General features: G+C 42.0%; 1 protein-coding gene across 1 annotated transcript; it reads left to right on the forward strand.

Annotated features, from left to right (window-relative positions):
• The first annotated feature begins 434 nt into the window (after positions 1–434).
• Positions 435–14869, forward strand: LOC129841196 (zinc finger protein 583-like). The gene is made up of 3 exons (XM_055909355.1): positions 435–861; positions 2138–2268; positions 5917–14869. The coding sequence occupies exons 1-3, from the start codon at positions 597–599 to the stop codon at positions 7210–7212; spliced, it is 1692 nt and encodes a 563-aa protein (XP_055765330.1). The 5' UTR covers positions 435–596; the 3' UTR covers positions 7213–14869.
• Positions 14870–17330: the final 2461 nt, after the last annotated feature.

Genomic DNA, 17330 nt, shown 5'->3' on the forward strand with positions numbered 1-17330 from the left:
GGGTATTTTGTGTAGATTGAGGGGGGGGGGGGGGGGGGGGGATTTGAACAATTTTAGAATACGGCTGTAATGTACCAAAATGTGGAAAAAGTAATGGGGTCTGAATAATTTCCGAACGCACTGTAGTTATGTTTAGTGTCTTGGGGTAAGAGGGTAAATAACCACATACCCCTCATTAATCCTATAATTTATCATTTGAAACAGGCTTGTGTAAATACCTGATTTTAGAGAGACAGTAAACATTGGATAGAACAAGGACTATTGAATATTTATCTTACTGAGGTGGTGTAGATGGAATAAATGTATTCATGATCAATTTCTCCTACCGTCTTGAAAGATACAGATCATAAGAGATTTGATGTGTAACGTAATAAGATGTACCGTAATTCACAGAACAGCGCGCACGACCTTTCCATTTAACCACACCCTTTAAGCTATGACGCCGAACAAACGGAAGTGACCAATAACAATTTCCAGGTTAAGGTTTTTATTGTTATTCAGACATTTATTAACACACTGGAACATTGTTAATTTAACTGCACAGCATCACACACTTAACGTTACACCAGTTTGTGTTCAATTTGCGTTAGCTAACAATGGAAAACTGTGACGGCGTGGTTTTTCACACTCAGATAGCCTCTATTATGGAGGCGCTAGCGAATGCAGCGGTTGCTGAGATCTGTAAACTCGTAGACGACGACTATGCAGTGTTTCGTTTGGAAATGTCTCAAAGCCAGAAAGAAAACAGGGCAATGCGGAGGAAACTACAGCTTCTGGAACTGAAGGTGTCACGGGAGCGCGTCCTCTCGAGTCGCCCCAATAGTGTCAAGATCCTCGACGGATACAGAGGAATGGCAAGAGGTACATTTTGCTAAATGTGGAGGCTGCGCGGCCTGTCGCCCGTTCCCCTCTGCTCGTGTTCAGATGTGTTACCCAGATTTGGAACTTGGTCCGTTTTTGGATAGTATGTCATACTTCTCTGATATCCATATTGTACAATGTTTGTATTTTACGAGGAAGGTCAATTAAGAAAAGTATTCGTGCACCGACAGAATTGCTTTGTCCGAATACCTATATTTTCGTTCTAAATAATAGGCCTTTTAGGTATGCCAAAATAGTTTTATAGTATGTGCATTTTTCGAAAATTGAGTAAGCTTTGAGTGCCAGTATGTTATACTCATGTCGGCTTTTCATCTAGTATAAATCAATGTTGACTTTCGAGTAAGACTCACGTGTGTTTGACAACAGCTGATATGGATGAGTTACTAAATTAACGATTGGCGGGAAACATCGCAATTAGATGACGCGTTCTGTATTATGCCGGATTCAAAACAACTCAGAACAAGTACGTTTACGACTTCCAACTTCTCTGCATTCAAAACAACTGGGAACTCGGGGGGAAAACTCGCTCTGACTGGAAATTGCATGTCGGAAATTCGGGCGTCTTTCTTTTTTCGTCATTATTTGACCTCGGTTATTTCCGAATTCTCAGTTGTCTTGAAAGCACAATGAGCCTCACTGTCCTACGTCAGATGGCGTCACCCATCCGCGATGCTCGTCCCTCGACGGAGTGCAGGCAGAATCGACACACTATCTAATGTAGAAAAATGGATTAGCCTAGTGTAACGGATGTGAAATGGCTAGCTAGTTAGCGGGTGCGCGCTAGTAGCATTTCAATCAGTTACGTCACTTGCTCTGAGACATTAAGCCGCGGCCCTTGCAGAGCAAGGGGCAACCCTACTTAATGTCTCAGAGCAAGTGACGTAACTGATTGAACTGATTTATGTTGGTATTTGTTGCTTACTGTATTCTTTTTTACTAACCAGTAAATTCTAAGTAGTATGTTATACGATTAGTACACAGTATGCAGTTTAAGTAAATAGTAGGCAAGCTGGATTTCAGACACAGACAGTATCATATTCTAACCAGCTTCTAACCAATTTCCTATTGTCATACTCAATAAATAAAAATGTGGTGCATGGAAAAGTATCAATCAATAAATTAGGATATCAAGAAATTATGAGACCTGTTACCCTGCATCCTTGCCAAATGTAGACAGTGTCAATAGTGTACAATATAGCACTGAGCATTGACAGTATCTAACTTAACCACCCCTTTCCTCCATTCACACTCCTAGGTGAAGAACATTTCACTGGAGGCCACAGGAGCTTTGTGAAGCCAGCGGGACTCAACCCGTGGAGAGATGACCAACCCATAGCTATAAATGAGGAGACTGGAACCTCAACCCAGCATGTTATCGTGATAGAGGTTCGTGTCATAGTGCAACATAAAACATTACAGTACATCAAATGTGCCCTGTCTTTCAGAAAGGCTTCACTAAGCTATTAAAGGCCCACCTCAGAAGAAGTCTTTGCACCTATTTCGAGTCATTCCTGTCCTAGAGAGGAAGTTCTCGTTTTAGGTTCCACCTCAGACTGACACAGGAAAGTTATGTGAGCACCATTTCAGTTAACAGGCGTACTGTTAGGTGAAAATAATTTTCAGGAATACTACCTGTCAACAGTTGAATCTCAGCTAAACCGAGCCTATACGAGCTGTTGAGGGTTGCCGTTTGTCTGATTCTTGTCTGTTGATAATTCCAATGAAACCATATAGGATTCCAGATGTCATTAATATTTGGATATGCACACAGACATGATCAAATAGCTATATTATTTGTTCTCTCTATCATTTCAGCTAGCTAGCTATATATCAATGCATTATCTAACACACAGTCATCCGGAATAACAGGGGCTTTCACGCAAGACTCAGTGTTGTATTCCTCGAAGCTAGCATAAAAGGCATTTTGCTCATTTGGGAGTGCTGCATCACACTGAGCATCTCACGGCTGGGATTTCCTTTGTAATCCGTTATCGTCTGCAAGCCCTGCCACATACGACAAGCGTTGGAGCTGGTGTAATAGGATTCCACCTATGGCTGGGCGATATGGCTTAAAAATCATATCAATTTTTTTTTTTCAAACTTAAAGGGCTGATTCACAATATACAGTTCTTTCAGAAAATATTCAGACCATTTCACTTTTTCCACATTTTGTTACGTTACATCCTTATTCTATAATTGATTAAATTGTTATTTTCCCCCTCATCAATCTACACATAATACCCCATAAAGACAAAACAAAAATGGGTTTTCTTACATTTATGCATATATATTTTTTTTACTGAAATGTCTCATTTACATAGGTATTCAGACCCTTTACTTAATACTTTGTTGAAGCAGCAATTACAGCCTTGAGTCTTCTTGGGTATGATGCTACAGGCATGGCACATCTGTATTTGGGGAGTTTCTCCCATTCCTCTCTGCACATCCTTACAAGCTCTGTCTGGTTGGATGGGTAGCGTCTCTGCACAGCTGTTTTCAGGTCTCTCTAGAGATGTTAGATCTGGTTTAAGTCTGGGCTCTGGCTGGGCCACTCAAGGACATTCAGAAACTTGTTCCAAAGCAACCCCTTTGCGTCTTCGCTGTGTGCTTAGGGTTGTTGTCCTGTTGGAAGGTGAGCCTCTGCCCCAGTCTGAGGTCCTGAGCGCTCTAGAGCAGGTTTTCATCAAGAATCTCTGTACTTTGCTCCGTTCATCTTTCCCTCAATCCTGACTAGTCTCCCAGTCCCTGCTGGTGAAAAACATCCCCACAGCATGATGTTGCCACCACCATGCTTCACCGTAGGGATGGTGGCAGGTTTCCTCCAGACGTGATGCTTTGCATTCAGGCCAAAGAGTTCAATCTTGGTTTCATCAGACCAGAAAATCTTGTTTCTTGGTCCGAGAGTCTTTAAGTGCCTTTTGGCAAACTCCAAGTGGACTTATGTGCCTTTTACTGAGGAGTGGCTTCCGTCTGGCCACTTTACCATAAAGGTCTGATTGGTGGAGTGCTGCAGGTTCTCCCATCTCCACAGAGGAGCTCTGTCAGACTAACCATTGGGTTCTTGGTCACCTGCCTGACCAAGGCCCTTTTCCCTCGATAGCTCAGTTTGGCTGTGCGGCCAGCTCTAGGAAGCGTCTTGGTAGTTCCAAACTTCTTCCATTTAAGAATGATGGAGGCCACTGTGTTCTTGGGGACATTCAATGCTGCAGATAGCAGATCTGTGCCTCGACACAATCCTGTCTCGGAGCTCTACGCACTATTCCTTCGACCTCATGGTTTGGTGTTTGCTCTGACATGCACTGTCAACTGTGGGACCTTATATAGACACATGTGTGCCTTCCCAAATCATGTCCTATCAATTGAATTTACCACAGGTGGACTCCAATCAAGTTGTAGAAACATCTCAAGGATGATCAATAGAAACAGGATGCACCTGAGCTCAATTTCGAGTCTCATAGCGAAGGGTCTGAATACTTATATTAATAAGGTATTTTAAATGTTATTTAAATATAAATTACCAAAAATGTATAACCTGTTTTCACTTTATAATTATGGGGTATTGTGTGTAGATTTAATTAGTTTTTCATTTTATTTAATCAATTTTTAGAATAAGGCTAGTGGTCAGAATACTTTCCGAATGCACTGTTTTTCATTTTATTTAATCAATTTTAGAATAAGGCTAGTGGTCAGAATACAGTGCATTCGGAAAGTATCTCATTTTTAAAAAGGTTTTCTCTAAATAAGCTATGTTGTACAATTTAATAGTCAAATACACTGGATTTTAAGCAGTCAGAAATAATCTAATGAATTCAGGGCTTGTGAAATTATACCTAGGCTAAATATAAGCCTTCCACAACCATAAGACCCACAAATAATATATTGTTTTATCAAAATAGTATTTTTTTGCAGTAATCACTGATCTGGCTTTCAAGAGTGTCTCTAAAATTTCACTTATGTTACCAATTTAAACAGAATCATGCATAATGCACATTCAAGAATGACTACTTCTTGTGGCAGGCATTATAGAAAATTGACAGGTCTCATACACTGATTTTTCAACTCGCTCACATTTTTCTGTCCACATCAGAGTGCTGCTGCACTCTGAGTGTTTTTACCAATCAGATTCACTGAAATCAAGGTGTGCTCTCCACATTCCCCTGGTATTTATTTATTTATTTAGACACCATAAAAAAACTCTTACATAAATGTGGCAGCATATACACCTAAACACTAGCTATCTGATATGCTGTATTGCTTGGAGATGACACAGTTTTCAGTCTGATCAACTGTAGGCTACTAAAAACCACAGCTGCATAGTCTAGCCTACTATGCTCCCTGTCGCTCTGGCCAGGGTAAACAAAGCGGTAACATTGTGTATCTATAGCCCATTTGTTAGTGAGAAAATGTGAATGGGATCCGATTTGGTTTATATTCAAACTTGGGCTGACAAGGCTACCTAGTCTTTTTCAATTCAATTATTAACTGGACTTAATCAAACACAATAGATGACAGTTGCATAGGGTAGGACTACGCGATTCAAACCTGCATAAAGCAAGCACAGCCCTGTGAGTTTTATTGTCCAACCATGTTTATCCTCTTTTTTAACCATGTATTTTGGTATTTTATTAGGATCCACATTTAGCTGTTGCAGAAGCTACTCTTCCTGGGGTCCACACAAAACATGAAATGTGATGAAAAAACATGAAACATGAAACCTGATTAGAAAAACTTTAGTCCCATCATATATTAGCCTATAATTAACCTTTTTTTACTACAGATTAATCACCCCGGGCTGTATAAGGTCCTGGTTAGGTTACCAGATCAGAAAATACTACGGGCCCCAGAATTATTTTCCCGGCACAACTCACTGCTTAGTGCTATTGGATGAATCCTAGAACATATGCCACATACATTAGGATATACATGTAAGCAAATTGGGATATGTATCTGCCATAGGGGAGCTTGTGAGACTTCCCTATGACATTTATTGAATTCAACTCCTTTACCGATAATAATCATCTCCTCTCTTGTCAGCCTGCGGATGCAGAGGCTGTAGGTCCTGGAGCATTGTCTTTGGTCAAGCAGGAGAGGACTGAAGGAGAGGAGGACCCACAACACAGCAAAGACATCCAGGCTGGCGCAGCGGCTGGAGTGGCGCCCCCAGTAGCCGTGGTGGACCTTGCCACCACGCCCCAGCCCAGGACCCGACCCAGCATCACGGATGTCAGTGGAACGCTGAACGCCGTCCTGAAGTCAGAGACAGACACCGAGACACACAGGATCTTACACACAGGATCTGACCTCGGATCAGACCCAGAGAGACTGTTGCTGGGGAGACTGGGCTGTTCTCCTGCTCCTGACTCAAAATATTTACTTTATGAAAACTCGAGCCCAAGGACAGTTCATTCCCATCAAGACTCAAGTGATGCATTAGAGACTGGTAATGATCTGTCTCGTTCTTATACGACAGAGATGGACCCTGGCATCATGCCCTTGCTATTAGAGACACAGACTGATCTGTCTAGAGAGGACTGGAACCCATACAGTAGTAGCGTATACTCTGAAGGGTGCCTAGATAAGAAAGGGGATGTTATAGGGATAGATGAGGTGAAAGTGGAAGGCGACACTCCTCTGACATGTAATGCAGACGAGACTCCTAAATGGAAAGGATACTTGCAGGGCAACACCAGTAACTTCTTAGACTGCAGGGATGGGTTAGAGACCAGTCTAAATGTCGCGACCCACTCCCCTTCATTCGCGTTCAGGGATCGCGTCACAGTGTCCACGTCGATGGTACCTTCCGATTCACATGGCCGCGTCTTTTTCGATCAGGTATTTAACTCCAACGAAAGGGCTAGAGACAAGGTTCGAGGAGGGGGAGCAGCATCAGGCAATAGTAAAGAGAAGCGGTTCCTTTGCATGTTCTGTAACAAAGGCTTCAGCTGCCTCCAGAAGGTGGAGATCCACCAGAGGGTCCACACAGGGGATAATCCATTCAGCTGCACCCAATGTGAGAAGAGGTTCTCCCGCCAAGACCACCTGAAGAGGCACCAGAGGGTCCACACAGGGGAGAAACCCTTCAGCTGCCCCCAGTGTGAGAAGAGGTTCTCCCAGGCTGGTGACCTGAAGAGGCATCAGAGGGTCCACACAGGGGAGAAACCTTTCAGCTGTACCCAGTGTCACATGCGCTTTGCCCTGGCTGGCAACCTGAAGATGCACCTGAAGGTCCACGAGGGAGAGAGGCCATTCACCTGTATGCACTGTGGGAAGAGGTTCTCAGAGAGGAGCTACCTAAGGACACACCAGCAGAAAAAACATGCCGCTGTATAACATAGAAAGTAACCATTCTGCTCGATAGCTTCTAACGTTTAGAATAAAGTCAAAGATTAATTTTTACTGTCAGCTGAAAAAATCCACAGATGCATTCGGAATAATGAGAGTAACATATTTCAGTGTTGGATATTCCTGGGTAGAATGTTGCATCCAGACATTGTGTGATATACAATGCCTTCAGAAAGTATTCACATTACTTGACTTTCTCCAAATGTTGTTACAGCGTGAATTTAAAATTGATTAAATTGATTGTCTTTTTACAAATTTTATAATAAATGATAAGCTGAAAAGTATTCAACCCCTTTGTTATGGCAAGCCAAAATAAGTTCAGGAGTAAAAATGTGCTTAAAAGTTGCATGGACTCACTCTGTGTGCAATAATAGTGTTTAACATGAAATTTGAATGACTACCTCATCTCTGTACCCCACACATACATTTATCTGTAAGGTCCCTCAGTCGAGCAGGGAATTTCAAACACCAATTCAACCGCAAAGACCAGGGACGTTTTCCAATGCCTCGCAAAGAAGGGCACCTATTGGTAGATGGGTAAAAATAAAAAGCAGACATTGAATATCCCTTTGAGCATGGTGATGTTATTAATTACACTTTGGATGGTGTATCATTACACCCAGTCACTACAAAGATACAGATGTCCTTCCTAACTCAGTTGCCGGAGAGTAGGGAAACTGTTCAGGGATTTCACCATGAGACCAGTGTAAAAAAAAAAAAAAAATGATATAATTTTTTTCCTTTGACCCTTTTCGTGGTATCCAATTATCTCATAACTGCAACTCCCGTACGGACTCGGGAGAGGCGAAGGTCGAGAGCCGTGCGTCATCCAAAACACAACCAACCAAGCAGCGCTGCTTCTTGACACAATGCCCAATTAACCCGGAAGCCAGCCGCACCAATGTGTCGGAGGAAACGGCGTGCACCTGGTGACCGTGTCAGGGTGCACTGCGCCCGGCCCGCCACAGAAGTCGCTAGTGCACGATGGGACAAGGACATCCTTGTCCCAGGCAAACCCTCCCCTAACCCGGACGATGCTGGGCCAATTGTGCACCGCCCCATGGGTCTACCGGTTGCGACCGGCTGTGACAGAGCCTGGACTTGAACCCAGAATCTCTAGTGGCACAGCCTTAGACCACTGCGCCGCTCAGTAGGCCAAATTGTGACTTTAAAACAGAGTTTAATGGCTGTGATAGAATTGAGGATGGATCAACAACATTGTAGTTACTCCACAATAATAACCTAATTGACAGAGTGAAAAGGAAGCCTGTACAGAATACAAATATTCAAAAACATGCATCCTGTTTGCAATAAGGCACTAAAGTAAACCTGCAAAGAAAATAACTTTGCCCCAAACATAACACTTTGTAATCAAGACAAACACATCACTGAGTACAACTCTTTATATTTTCAAACATAGTGGTGGCTGCATCATGTTAGGTGTATGCTTGTCATTGGCAAAGGCTAGGGAGTTTTTTTTTTAGGATAAAAGAAACAGAATAGAGAATCACAGGCGAAATCCTACAGGAAAATCTGGTTCAGTCTGCTTTCCAACAGACATGGCGACATTCACCTTTCAGCAGGACAATGACCTAAAACAAAAGGCCAAATATATACTGGAGATGCTTACCAAGATGACATTGGATGTTCCTGGGTGGCCGTGTTAGATTTTCTAGTAGATTTAAGTCAAAACTGTAAGGCAAGACCTGGAAATGGTTGTCTAGCAATGATCAACAACCAATTTGACAGAGCTTGAATAATTGATTTAAAGAATAATGAGCAAATTTGCACAATACAGGTGTGGAAAGCTCTTAAAGACTTACTGATAAGAGAATTAAGTTCTCATGTTCTTTAACCAATTAAATTAAATTACTCAGTCTGCTATATCAGGAATTGTAGGATACTGATAGAAATAAAAACAGACAGAGGCCCAGTCTACAATAGTCAAATGTTTATTTATTTACTGAACGTTCTGCCAATCATTACATGTACATTGGTTTATATACCTCTCATTTCGTCATAAATGTCCCTCTAATACAATGATAATATAGTTTACAAGTCCTTCTCATATATTGTCTGCCACCTGTTGTACAATCTACTACAAGCCCAAGGTTTCTCCCCTCCCTGGTTGGGGAGACTTCCTTCCCTGTTATCAGTTCCACAGTGGTCACAAGATGTCTGACACAGTTCCTTGCCTGCTAACAGTCCCTCTTTCTTATGGACAAACATGATTCATCAGACAGGATATAATTCTGTTAGTTATAATTCTACGTTAAATGTATACATCATTTAGTCATTATTCATAAAATTCCCATAACACTTACCCAGAAAGACTCACAGCTGTAATCACTGCCAAAGGTGCTTCTACAAAGTATTGACTCGGGTGTGAATACTTATGTCAATTTCTGTATTTTATTTTCAATAAATTTGCTAAAATGTCTAAACATGTTTTCACTTTTATTATGGGTTATTGTTTGTAGATGGGTGAGGGGAATTATTCATTTTTTAATCAGTTTTGAACTCTGACTGTAACACAACAAAATGTGGAATAAGTCAAGGGGTATGAATACTTTCTGAAGGCACTGTATAAGGCATATATACAGGTATCCCTCGTTTATCGCGAGGGTTACGTTCCGAAAATGACCCGCGATAAGTGAAATCCGCGAAATAGAAAACTTTTTTTTTTTTTACAATTAGTAACTATTACATGTATACAAATACAGTGACTCACGTGTAGGCCGTTTCACTGCTCTTCAGAGCGTTTCGTCGACATTATGGGTTTAGGAGATGTTCGAAATTACAAGATAATTTGGCCAACTTAATGTAAATTTGCCAAGCTGTTTTATGTACGTACACATAACTGCACGAGACGACAAAATGATAGCACAATTCGTAGCATGTTTTGATACAAGAAGCGGGAGTGAGTTTTTAGCGAATCAGAATGCAGAGCACAATGCACCAAAAAATAAAAAAAAATGCATTATGAAAATCCGCGAAATAGCGAATCCGCGATAAGTGAACCGCGAAGTGGCGAGGGATCACTGTAAGCCTAAAAAGTCTGTTAGATATTGTGTTTGTACTGTGTAGGCTATATCTTCACAAGTGCCAGTTTAATTACTGCCATTCAACTATTGACATTTTTCCCAAGACACTTTTATTGATAGAATGAATGCAGTTTATGAAGTTCATGCAGATATTTTGTTGAGACATTACGTTTGAGTAATTTAGCAGGAGCTCCTATCCAGAGTAACTTACAATTAGTTAATTCATCTTAAAATGTCTGGATTAGAACCACATTGCAGTCGTAGCAAATACAGTTTCCCTCAAAGTAGTTCTCAGCAAAGTTGGTCCTAGTAGCCAAAGTAAAAAATATTGGTGGGAGGGTTAATTTAAGATATTCTTTTGAAGAGGCAGGGTTGCAGATGGTTTTGGAAGTTGAGCAGGGACTCTGCTGTCCTAGTTTCAGGGGGAAACTGGTTCCAGCATTGGGGTGCCAGGACAGAAGAGCTTTGATTGGGTTAAACGGGAGCTGAATGGGCTAAAACACCTACATAAAAAAAAAACATTAGCTGACATGGGCTAGTTGATCTGGACATTTCTGACAAGTTATAAATCTCTCTATGGTATGCAATGACTAACATGACGAGAGGAACTTATGGTGCACTACCCAATTTCGAAATTGCACCTTAGTGAGTTCTACTATTACAACTTTCAAGAGTAGAGACCACCATTTGCCTCATGCAGCGTGCCATATCGCCTTTGCATAGAGTTGATCAGGCTGTTGATTGTGGAATGTTGTACCACTCCTCTTCAATGGCTGTGCAAATTTGCTGGATATTGGCGGGAACTGGAACACGCTGCCGTACACGTTGATCCAGAGCATCCCAAACATGGCTAAGTGGATGACATGTCTGGTGAGTATGCAGGCCATGGAAGAACAGACATTTTTAGCTTCCAGGAATTGTGTACAGATCAAGTAACATGGGGCCGTGCATTATCATGCTAAAATATGAGGTGATGGCAGCGGATGAATGCCACGACAATGGGCCTCGGTATCTCGTCACGTTCTCTCTGTGTATTCAAATTGCCATCGATAAACTGCAATTGTGTTCATTGTCCGTAGCTTATGCATGCCCATACCATAACCTCACCACCACCATGGGGCACTCAGTTCAGAACGTTGACATCAGCAAACTGCTCGCCCACACGACACCATACACGTAGTCTGCGGTTTTGGGGACGGTTGAATGTACTGCCAAATTCTCTAAAACAACGTTGGAGGTGGTTTATGGTAGAGAAATTAACATTAAATAATCTGGCAATGGCTCTGGTAGATATTCCTGCAGTCAGCATGTCAATTGCACACTCCCTCAACTTGAGACATTGTGTTGTGTGACAAAACTTCACGTTTTAGAGTGGCCTCTTGTCCCCAGCACAAGGTGCACCTGTGTAATGGCCATGCTGTTTAATCACCTTCTTGAGATGCCATACCTGTCCAGTGGATGGATTATCTTGGCAAAGGAGAAATGCTCACTATCAGGGATCTAAATGAATTAGTGGCCAACATTTTTGAGAAATTACCTTTGTGCGTCTGGACAATTTCTGGAATATTTTATTTCAGCTCATGAAACATGGGGCTAACACTTTACATGTTGCATTTATACATTTTGTTCAGTGTATGCGTATTTGGTGTATTTGAAATGTATCTATGTTTAATAAATGTGACTTGACTTGAAATAACTTGTGACGCGACTTAACTTGCTCTTAGAATGCACGACTTGGACTTCACTCGACCTGTTCTACTTTGTGACTTGAGACTTTCTTGTGACTCGAATAATAGTGACTTGGTCCCACCTCTGGTGTGTACTCTGAAGGGTGCCTAAATAAGATAGGGGAGGGTCTGGTCCAGGGTTTCCGTTTGGCGCCGGACAACGTGACCAGCAAAATTTTAATTTACCCGACATTCATATGCATTGGGTGCGTAACGCATTAGGGCATCCACCCATGGACCTCAAAATCACATTGACATGATTTTAATGAATCTTACATACTAACCAATCCGGACGCGCATGTTGATGTTTTACCCACACACCAGACACAATCAGGACACGCAGATTGAAATATCATTACAAACTCTGAACTAATTATATTAATTTGGGGACAGGTCGAAAAGCATTAAACATTTATGGCAATTTAGCTAGCTAGCTTGCTGTTGCTAGCTAATTTGTCCTGGGATATAAACATTGGGTTGTTATTTTACCTGAAATGCACAAGGTCCTCTACTCTGACAATTAATCTACAGATAAAAGGGTTAACAGAGTTTGTTTCAAGTCATCGCTCCTCCTTCAGGCTTCTTCTTCTTTGGACTTTATATGGAGGTTGGTGTAATATTCATGTGTAAACATACTGAATTATAATTGGATGCATTTTACCGCCATATCATACTGTGCTATGATTGGTTAAGACCACCCAAATGGTTAGGTCATGGTCAGTTTGATCCTGGTTGGCGATACGTGAACATGCCAGTTATAGCTAGCTAATAAAGAGCTATGTTAAGAAATATCCTTTAGTACTGCATTTTATTATTTTGTACAAAGCGTGCAAGGCAAGACATGGTGTCTGAGTAAAAGGTCTTACAAGATGGATTTTTCTGGAGTTCCTTCACCTCGAATGGACTGGGAGTCTACAAACTTACCCGATGCATGGCGTAAGTTCAAACAGCATGTGGAGCTAATGTTCACGGGTCCTCTGAAGGACAGAGGAGAAGAGGGAAAATGCCGCTACTTGCTCCTCTGGATCGGTGAAAAAGGGAGAGATATTTACAACACATGGACACTTACCGAGGCTGAATCAAAGGTACTGAAAACATACTACGATCGTTTTGAAGCATATGTTGTGCCGAAGACCAATACGATTTTCGCTAGGTACAAATTCCATGAGAAAGATTGCTAAATCACTCATGGATAAAGCAAAAGCAGACAAGAGAGACCCCTACCTCAGTCTCCTTGAATACCGCAACACTCCAGTTGACAACTTCAAATCACCAGCCCAGCTGTTGATGAGCCGCAGACTTCGCTCAATCCTTCCCAGCACCAACCAGCAGCTGCAACCTGAGGTCGTCAGCTACAAGGAAATGCATGGAAAACGTGCACAGAGACAACAACAACAAAAGCGGTACTACTACAGGTCAGCTAGACCACTCCCACCACTGATCGACGGAGAGTCAGTTAGAATCCAGGAGCATGGCCTCTGGAAGCCAGCAGTCGTCATCCAGCCAGCTGACACTGAACGTTCATATCACGTCCGCACCATAGAAGGAGCGGTGTACTGCCGCAATCGTCGTCACCTACTGAACACAAAAGAACAACACACTGATGAGATGAACTGTTCCCCTGAAAGAGAACGTGATGGACTAAACACACAGCACATCATACACCATACTTACCTGCAACACCACAAGAACTGTTGACTGACACAGAAGCATGCTCAGCATCATATCGCACAAGGTCAGGAAGAGAGGTCAAGCCCAGAGCTGTCCTAGACCTGTGAAATTTCAAAGGGTGTAGGCGGATCGCTGCCCTAAAAGAGTTCCAGACTGTAAACTTGTTATTGAAAGTTCACTTGAAATGCTTTGGTATTGTATTTGTTTGAAATGTTAAGATGTTATTTCTACAGTGAAAGCTGAGTTGCTGAGAATCCCTTGTTCGAAAAGTAACAATATGTTGGATCATTGTTTCAGAGTCTATGTTGATTCAGTTGGTGTAGTATGCAATATAAATGGTTACTTACCTTGAGTTCAAACTGCAGAGCATGTTTTCAAAAGAAACGCTTAGAATATGTAAACATTTTTCTTTTGTTTTAAAAGAAGGGGGATGTAATATTCATATGTGTAAACATACTGAATTATAATTGGATGCATTTTACCACCATATCATACTGTGCTATAATTGGTTAAGACCACCCAAATGGTTAGGTCATGATCAGTTTGATCCTGGTTGGCTATACGTGAACATGCCAGTTATAGCTAGCTAATAAAGAGCTACGTTAAGAAATATCCGTAGTACTGCATTTTATTATTTTGTACAAAGCGTGCAAAACAAGACAGTTGGCAACCAACTTTACTACTGCATTACTACAACCAACTAGAGTGTGGACGTCAGTTCATCTTTCAATCACCCACGTGGTTATATGCTCCTAAACACCAATGAGGAGATGGGAGAGGCCAGACTTGCAGCTAGTTGAGCGTCACAAATAGAACCTATTTCTATTTTAGCGCCTGGCAACGCAGACACTCACGAGCAGTGTGGGTTCAATGATTGAATAACATGTATGTGTACATTTATTTTGCAGCGCACACGACACAAGCGTGTGGTCAGCATGTTAGCCTGTAAAGTTGTAATAAAGTAGAATGATGTTCTTATACCAACATGACAGGTTTATTTGAAAGCAAAACATTGCCCGTTGCGTCTTCATCCCTGCTAAAAATCATAGGTGAATATCATTTGTTTTTTAAAGAAAAAGATTTAGAAGAACAAGTCGCATACACAGTAATAAAACGGCAAAATAATTGTATAATATAATTTGCAAATAATCTTGACTTATAGCTATTTGTATGAATATTTAATTAATAAATAACAAAACAGTTCTACTGGATGATGTTTGTTTTATTTTCATTTTTAACTATGGTCATGACTCGTGTCGTGTGATATGTGGCTTATTGATAACAACTCTGTTTCCTACTATAGGTAGTTGTGTGCCTAGTGATTGCAACATTGTAACTCTCCGATGGGTATAGTTGGCAACGATGTTTCCTTTCGAAGTGCTACTGAAAAAGCTCAACTGAAATGCACCAATTGCGCATGATACACATTACTCCACTGTAGTCTCAATCCATTACGAATCTTTATACTATACATGACACAGGGAAGGCATATGTTGATCTTGCTTAGGGCGGAAGCAGAACTGCTAGGATCGAACCTGACGAACACAATTTGCTCCTAGACTAATTGTACGTGCGTTTGCGGCGGATCTTGGCCTGATGAAAGTGAGCCGCTGCTGTTGGGAAGTCAAAACTATCCAACTCCTTGGAGCAGCTTGATCGATGACTGCATCCCCACAGTGACCGTACGTACAGTGTACATTTGGAAAGTATTGTAATGACCCGGCTGGGTCATAAAGGGAAAAGAGACGGACTCTAGGTGTGCAGGTCAGAACACAGGTTTATTCCTAAACTGGGCTATTGTTCAGGCCACAGCCCATGCCGCTAAATGCCGAACGTACACAATTATACCATGTCGAGTTAAGGGTCACTCTCATAGGAACAGATCAAGGCCCCGAACAGAAAAGAAGGAGAGATGAGACAGTAATCCCTATTTATGCATTTCCAAACCCCGCGGGATTACCCATCATACCCCCCCAACCTTTCCATCTGTCCTGACATATTTAACCCCTGCTACTAGCCATGAGAACCATAACACACCCACAAGCACAGAACACAATACCGGGTCGTTACAGTATTCAGACCTCTTCCCTTTTTCTACATTTTGTTACGTTACAGCCTTATTCTAAAATTGATTATTTTTAAAAAGCAATCTCAATCCACACACAATTCCCCATAATGACTAAGCGAAAACAGGTTTAGAAATGTTTGCTAATTTATTACAAATAAAAAACGGATACCGTATTTACATAAGTACTCAGTTCCTGCCAATATCCAGCAACTTCGCACAGCCATTGAAGAGGAGTGGGACAACATTCCACAGGCCACAATCAACAGCCTGATCAATTCTATGCAAAGGAGATGTCTCGCTGCATGATGCAAATGGTGGTCACAGCAGATACTGGTTCTCATCCACACGCCCCTACTTTTTTAAAGGTATCTGTGACCAACAGATGCATATCTGTATTCCCAGTCATGTATATGGTGCCTTCGTAAAGTATTCAGACCCCTTTTTCCACATTTTGTTACATTACAGCTTTATTCTAAAATTGATTACATTTAAAATTTAAAAGATACCTTATTTACATAAGTATTCAGACCCTTTGCTATGACACTCGAAATTGAGCTCAGGTGCATCCTAATTCCATTGATCATCCTTGAGAAGTTTCTACAACTTGATTGGAGTCCACCTGTGGTAAATTCAGTTGATTGGACATGATTTGGAAAGGCACACATCTGTTTATATAAGGTCCCACAGTTGACAGTGCATGTCAGAGCAAAAACCAAGCCATGAGGTTGAAGGAATTGTCCGTTGAGCTCCGAGACAGAATTGTGTCGTTGCAGATCTGGGGAAGGGTACCAAAATGTCTGCAGCATTGAATGTCCCCAAGAACACAGTGGCCTCCATCATTCTTAAATGGAAGAATTTTGGAACCACCAAGACACTTCCTAGAGCTGGGTGCCCGGCCAGAGCAATCGGGGGAGAAGGGCCTTGATCATGGAGGGGACCAAGAACCCGATGGTCACTCTGGCAGAGCTCCAGAGTTCCACTTTGGAGATGGGAGTACCTTCCAGAAGGGAAACCATCTCTGCAGCACTTTACCAATCAGGCCTTTATGGTAGAGTGGCCAGACGGAAGCTACTCCTCAGTAAAAGGCACATGATAGCCTGCTTGGAATTTGCCAAAAGGCACCTAAAGGACTCTGGCCTGATGAAACCAAGATTGAACTCTTTGGCTTGAATGGCAAGCGTCACCTCTGAAGGAAATCTGGCACCATCTTTACGGTGAAGCATGTTGGTGGCAGCATCATGTTGTGGGCATGTTTTTTAGCGGCAGGGCATGGGAGATTAGTCAGGATCGAGGCAAAGATAAACAGAGCAAAGTGCAGAGCGATCCTTGATGAAAACCTGCTTCAGAGCACTCAGGACCTGACTGGGGGTGACAGTTCACCTTCCAACAGGACAAGGACTCTAAGCACATAGCCAAGACAACGCTGGAGTGGCTTCGGGACAAGTCTCTGAATGTCCTTGTGTGTCAGCCAGAGCCCGGATTTGAACCCAATCTAACATCTCTGGAAAGACCCGAAAATAGCTGGTCAGCAACGCTGCCCATCAAACCGGACAAAGCTTGAGACAATCTGCAGAGAAGAATGGGAGAAAATCCCCA

The sequence above is a fragment of the Salvelinus fontinalis genome, chromosome 42, assembly GCF_029448725.1.
Source record: "Salvelinus fontinalis isolate EN_2023a chromosome 42, ASM2944872v1, whole genome shotgun sequence".
NCBI classification, from domain to species: Eukaryota; Metazoa; Chordata; class Actinopteri; order Salmoniformes; family Salmonidae; genus Salvelinus; species Salvelinus fontinalis.

Bases quoted from the DNA above. Each gene is read 5' to 3' on its own strand.
- LOC129841196 (XM_055909355.1), top strand. From the start codon at position 597: ATGGAAAACTGTGACGGCGTGGTTTTTCACACTCAGATAGCCTCTATT. The intron at 862-2,137 runs GTACATTTTGCT...TCACACTCCTAG, and splicing joins ATACAGAGGAATGGCAAGAG to GTGAAGAACATTTCACTGGA. The intron at 2,269-5,916 runs GTTCGTGTCATA...CTCTCTTGTCAG, and splicing joins AGCATGTTATCGTGATAGAG to CCTGCGGATGCAGAGGCTGT.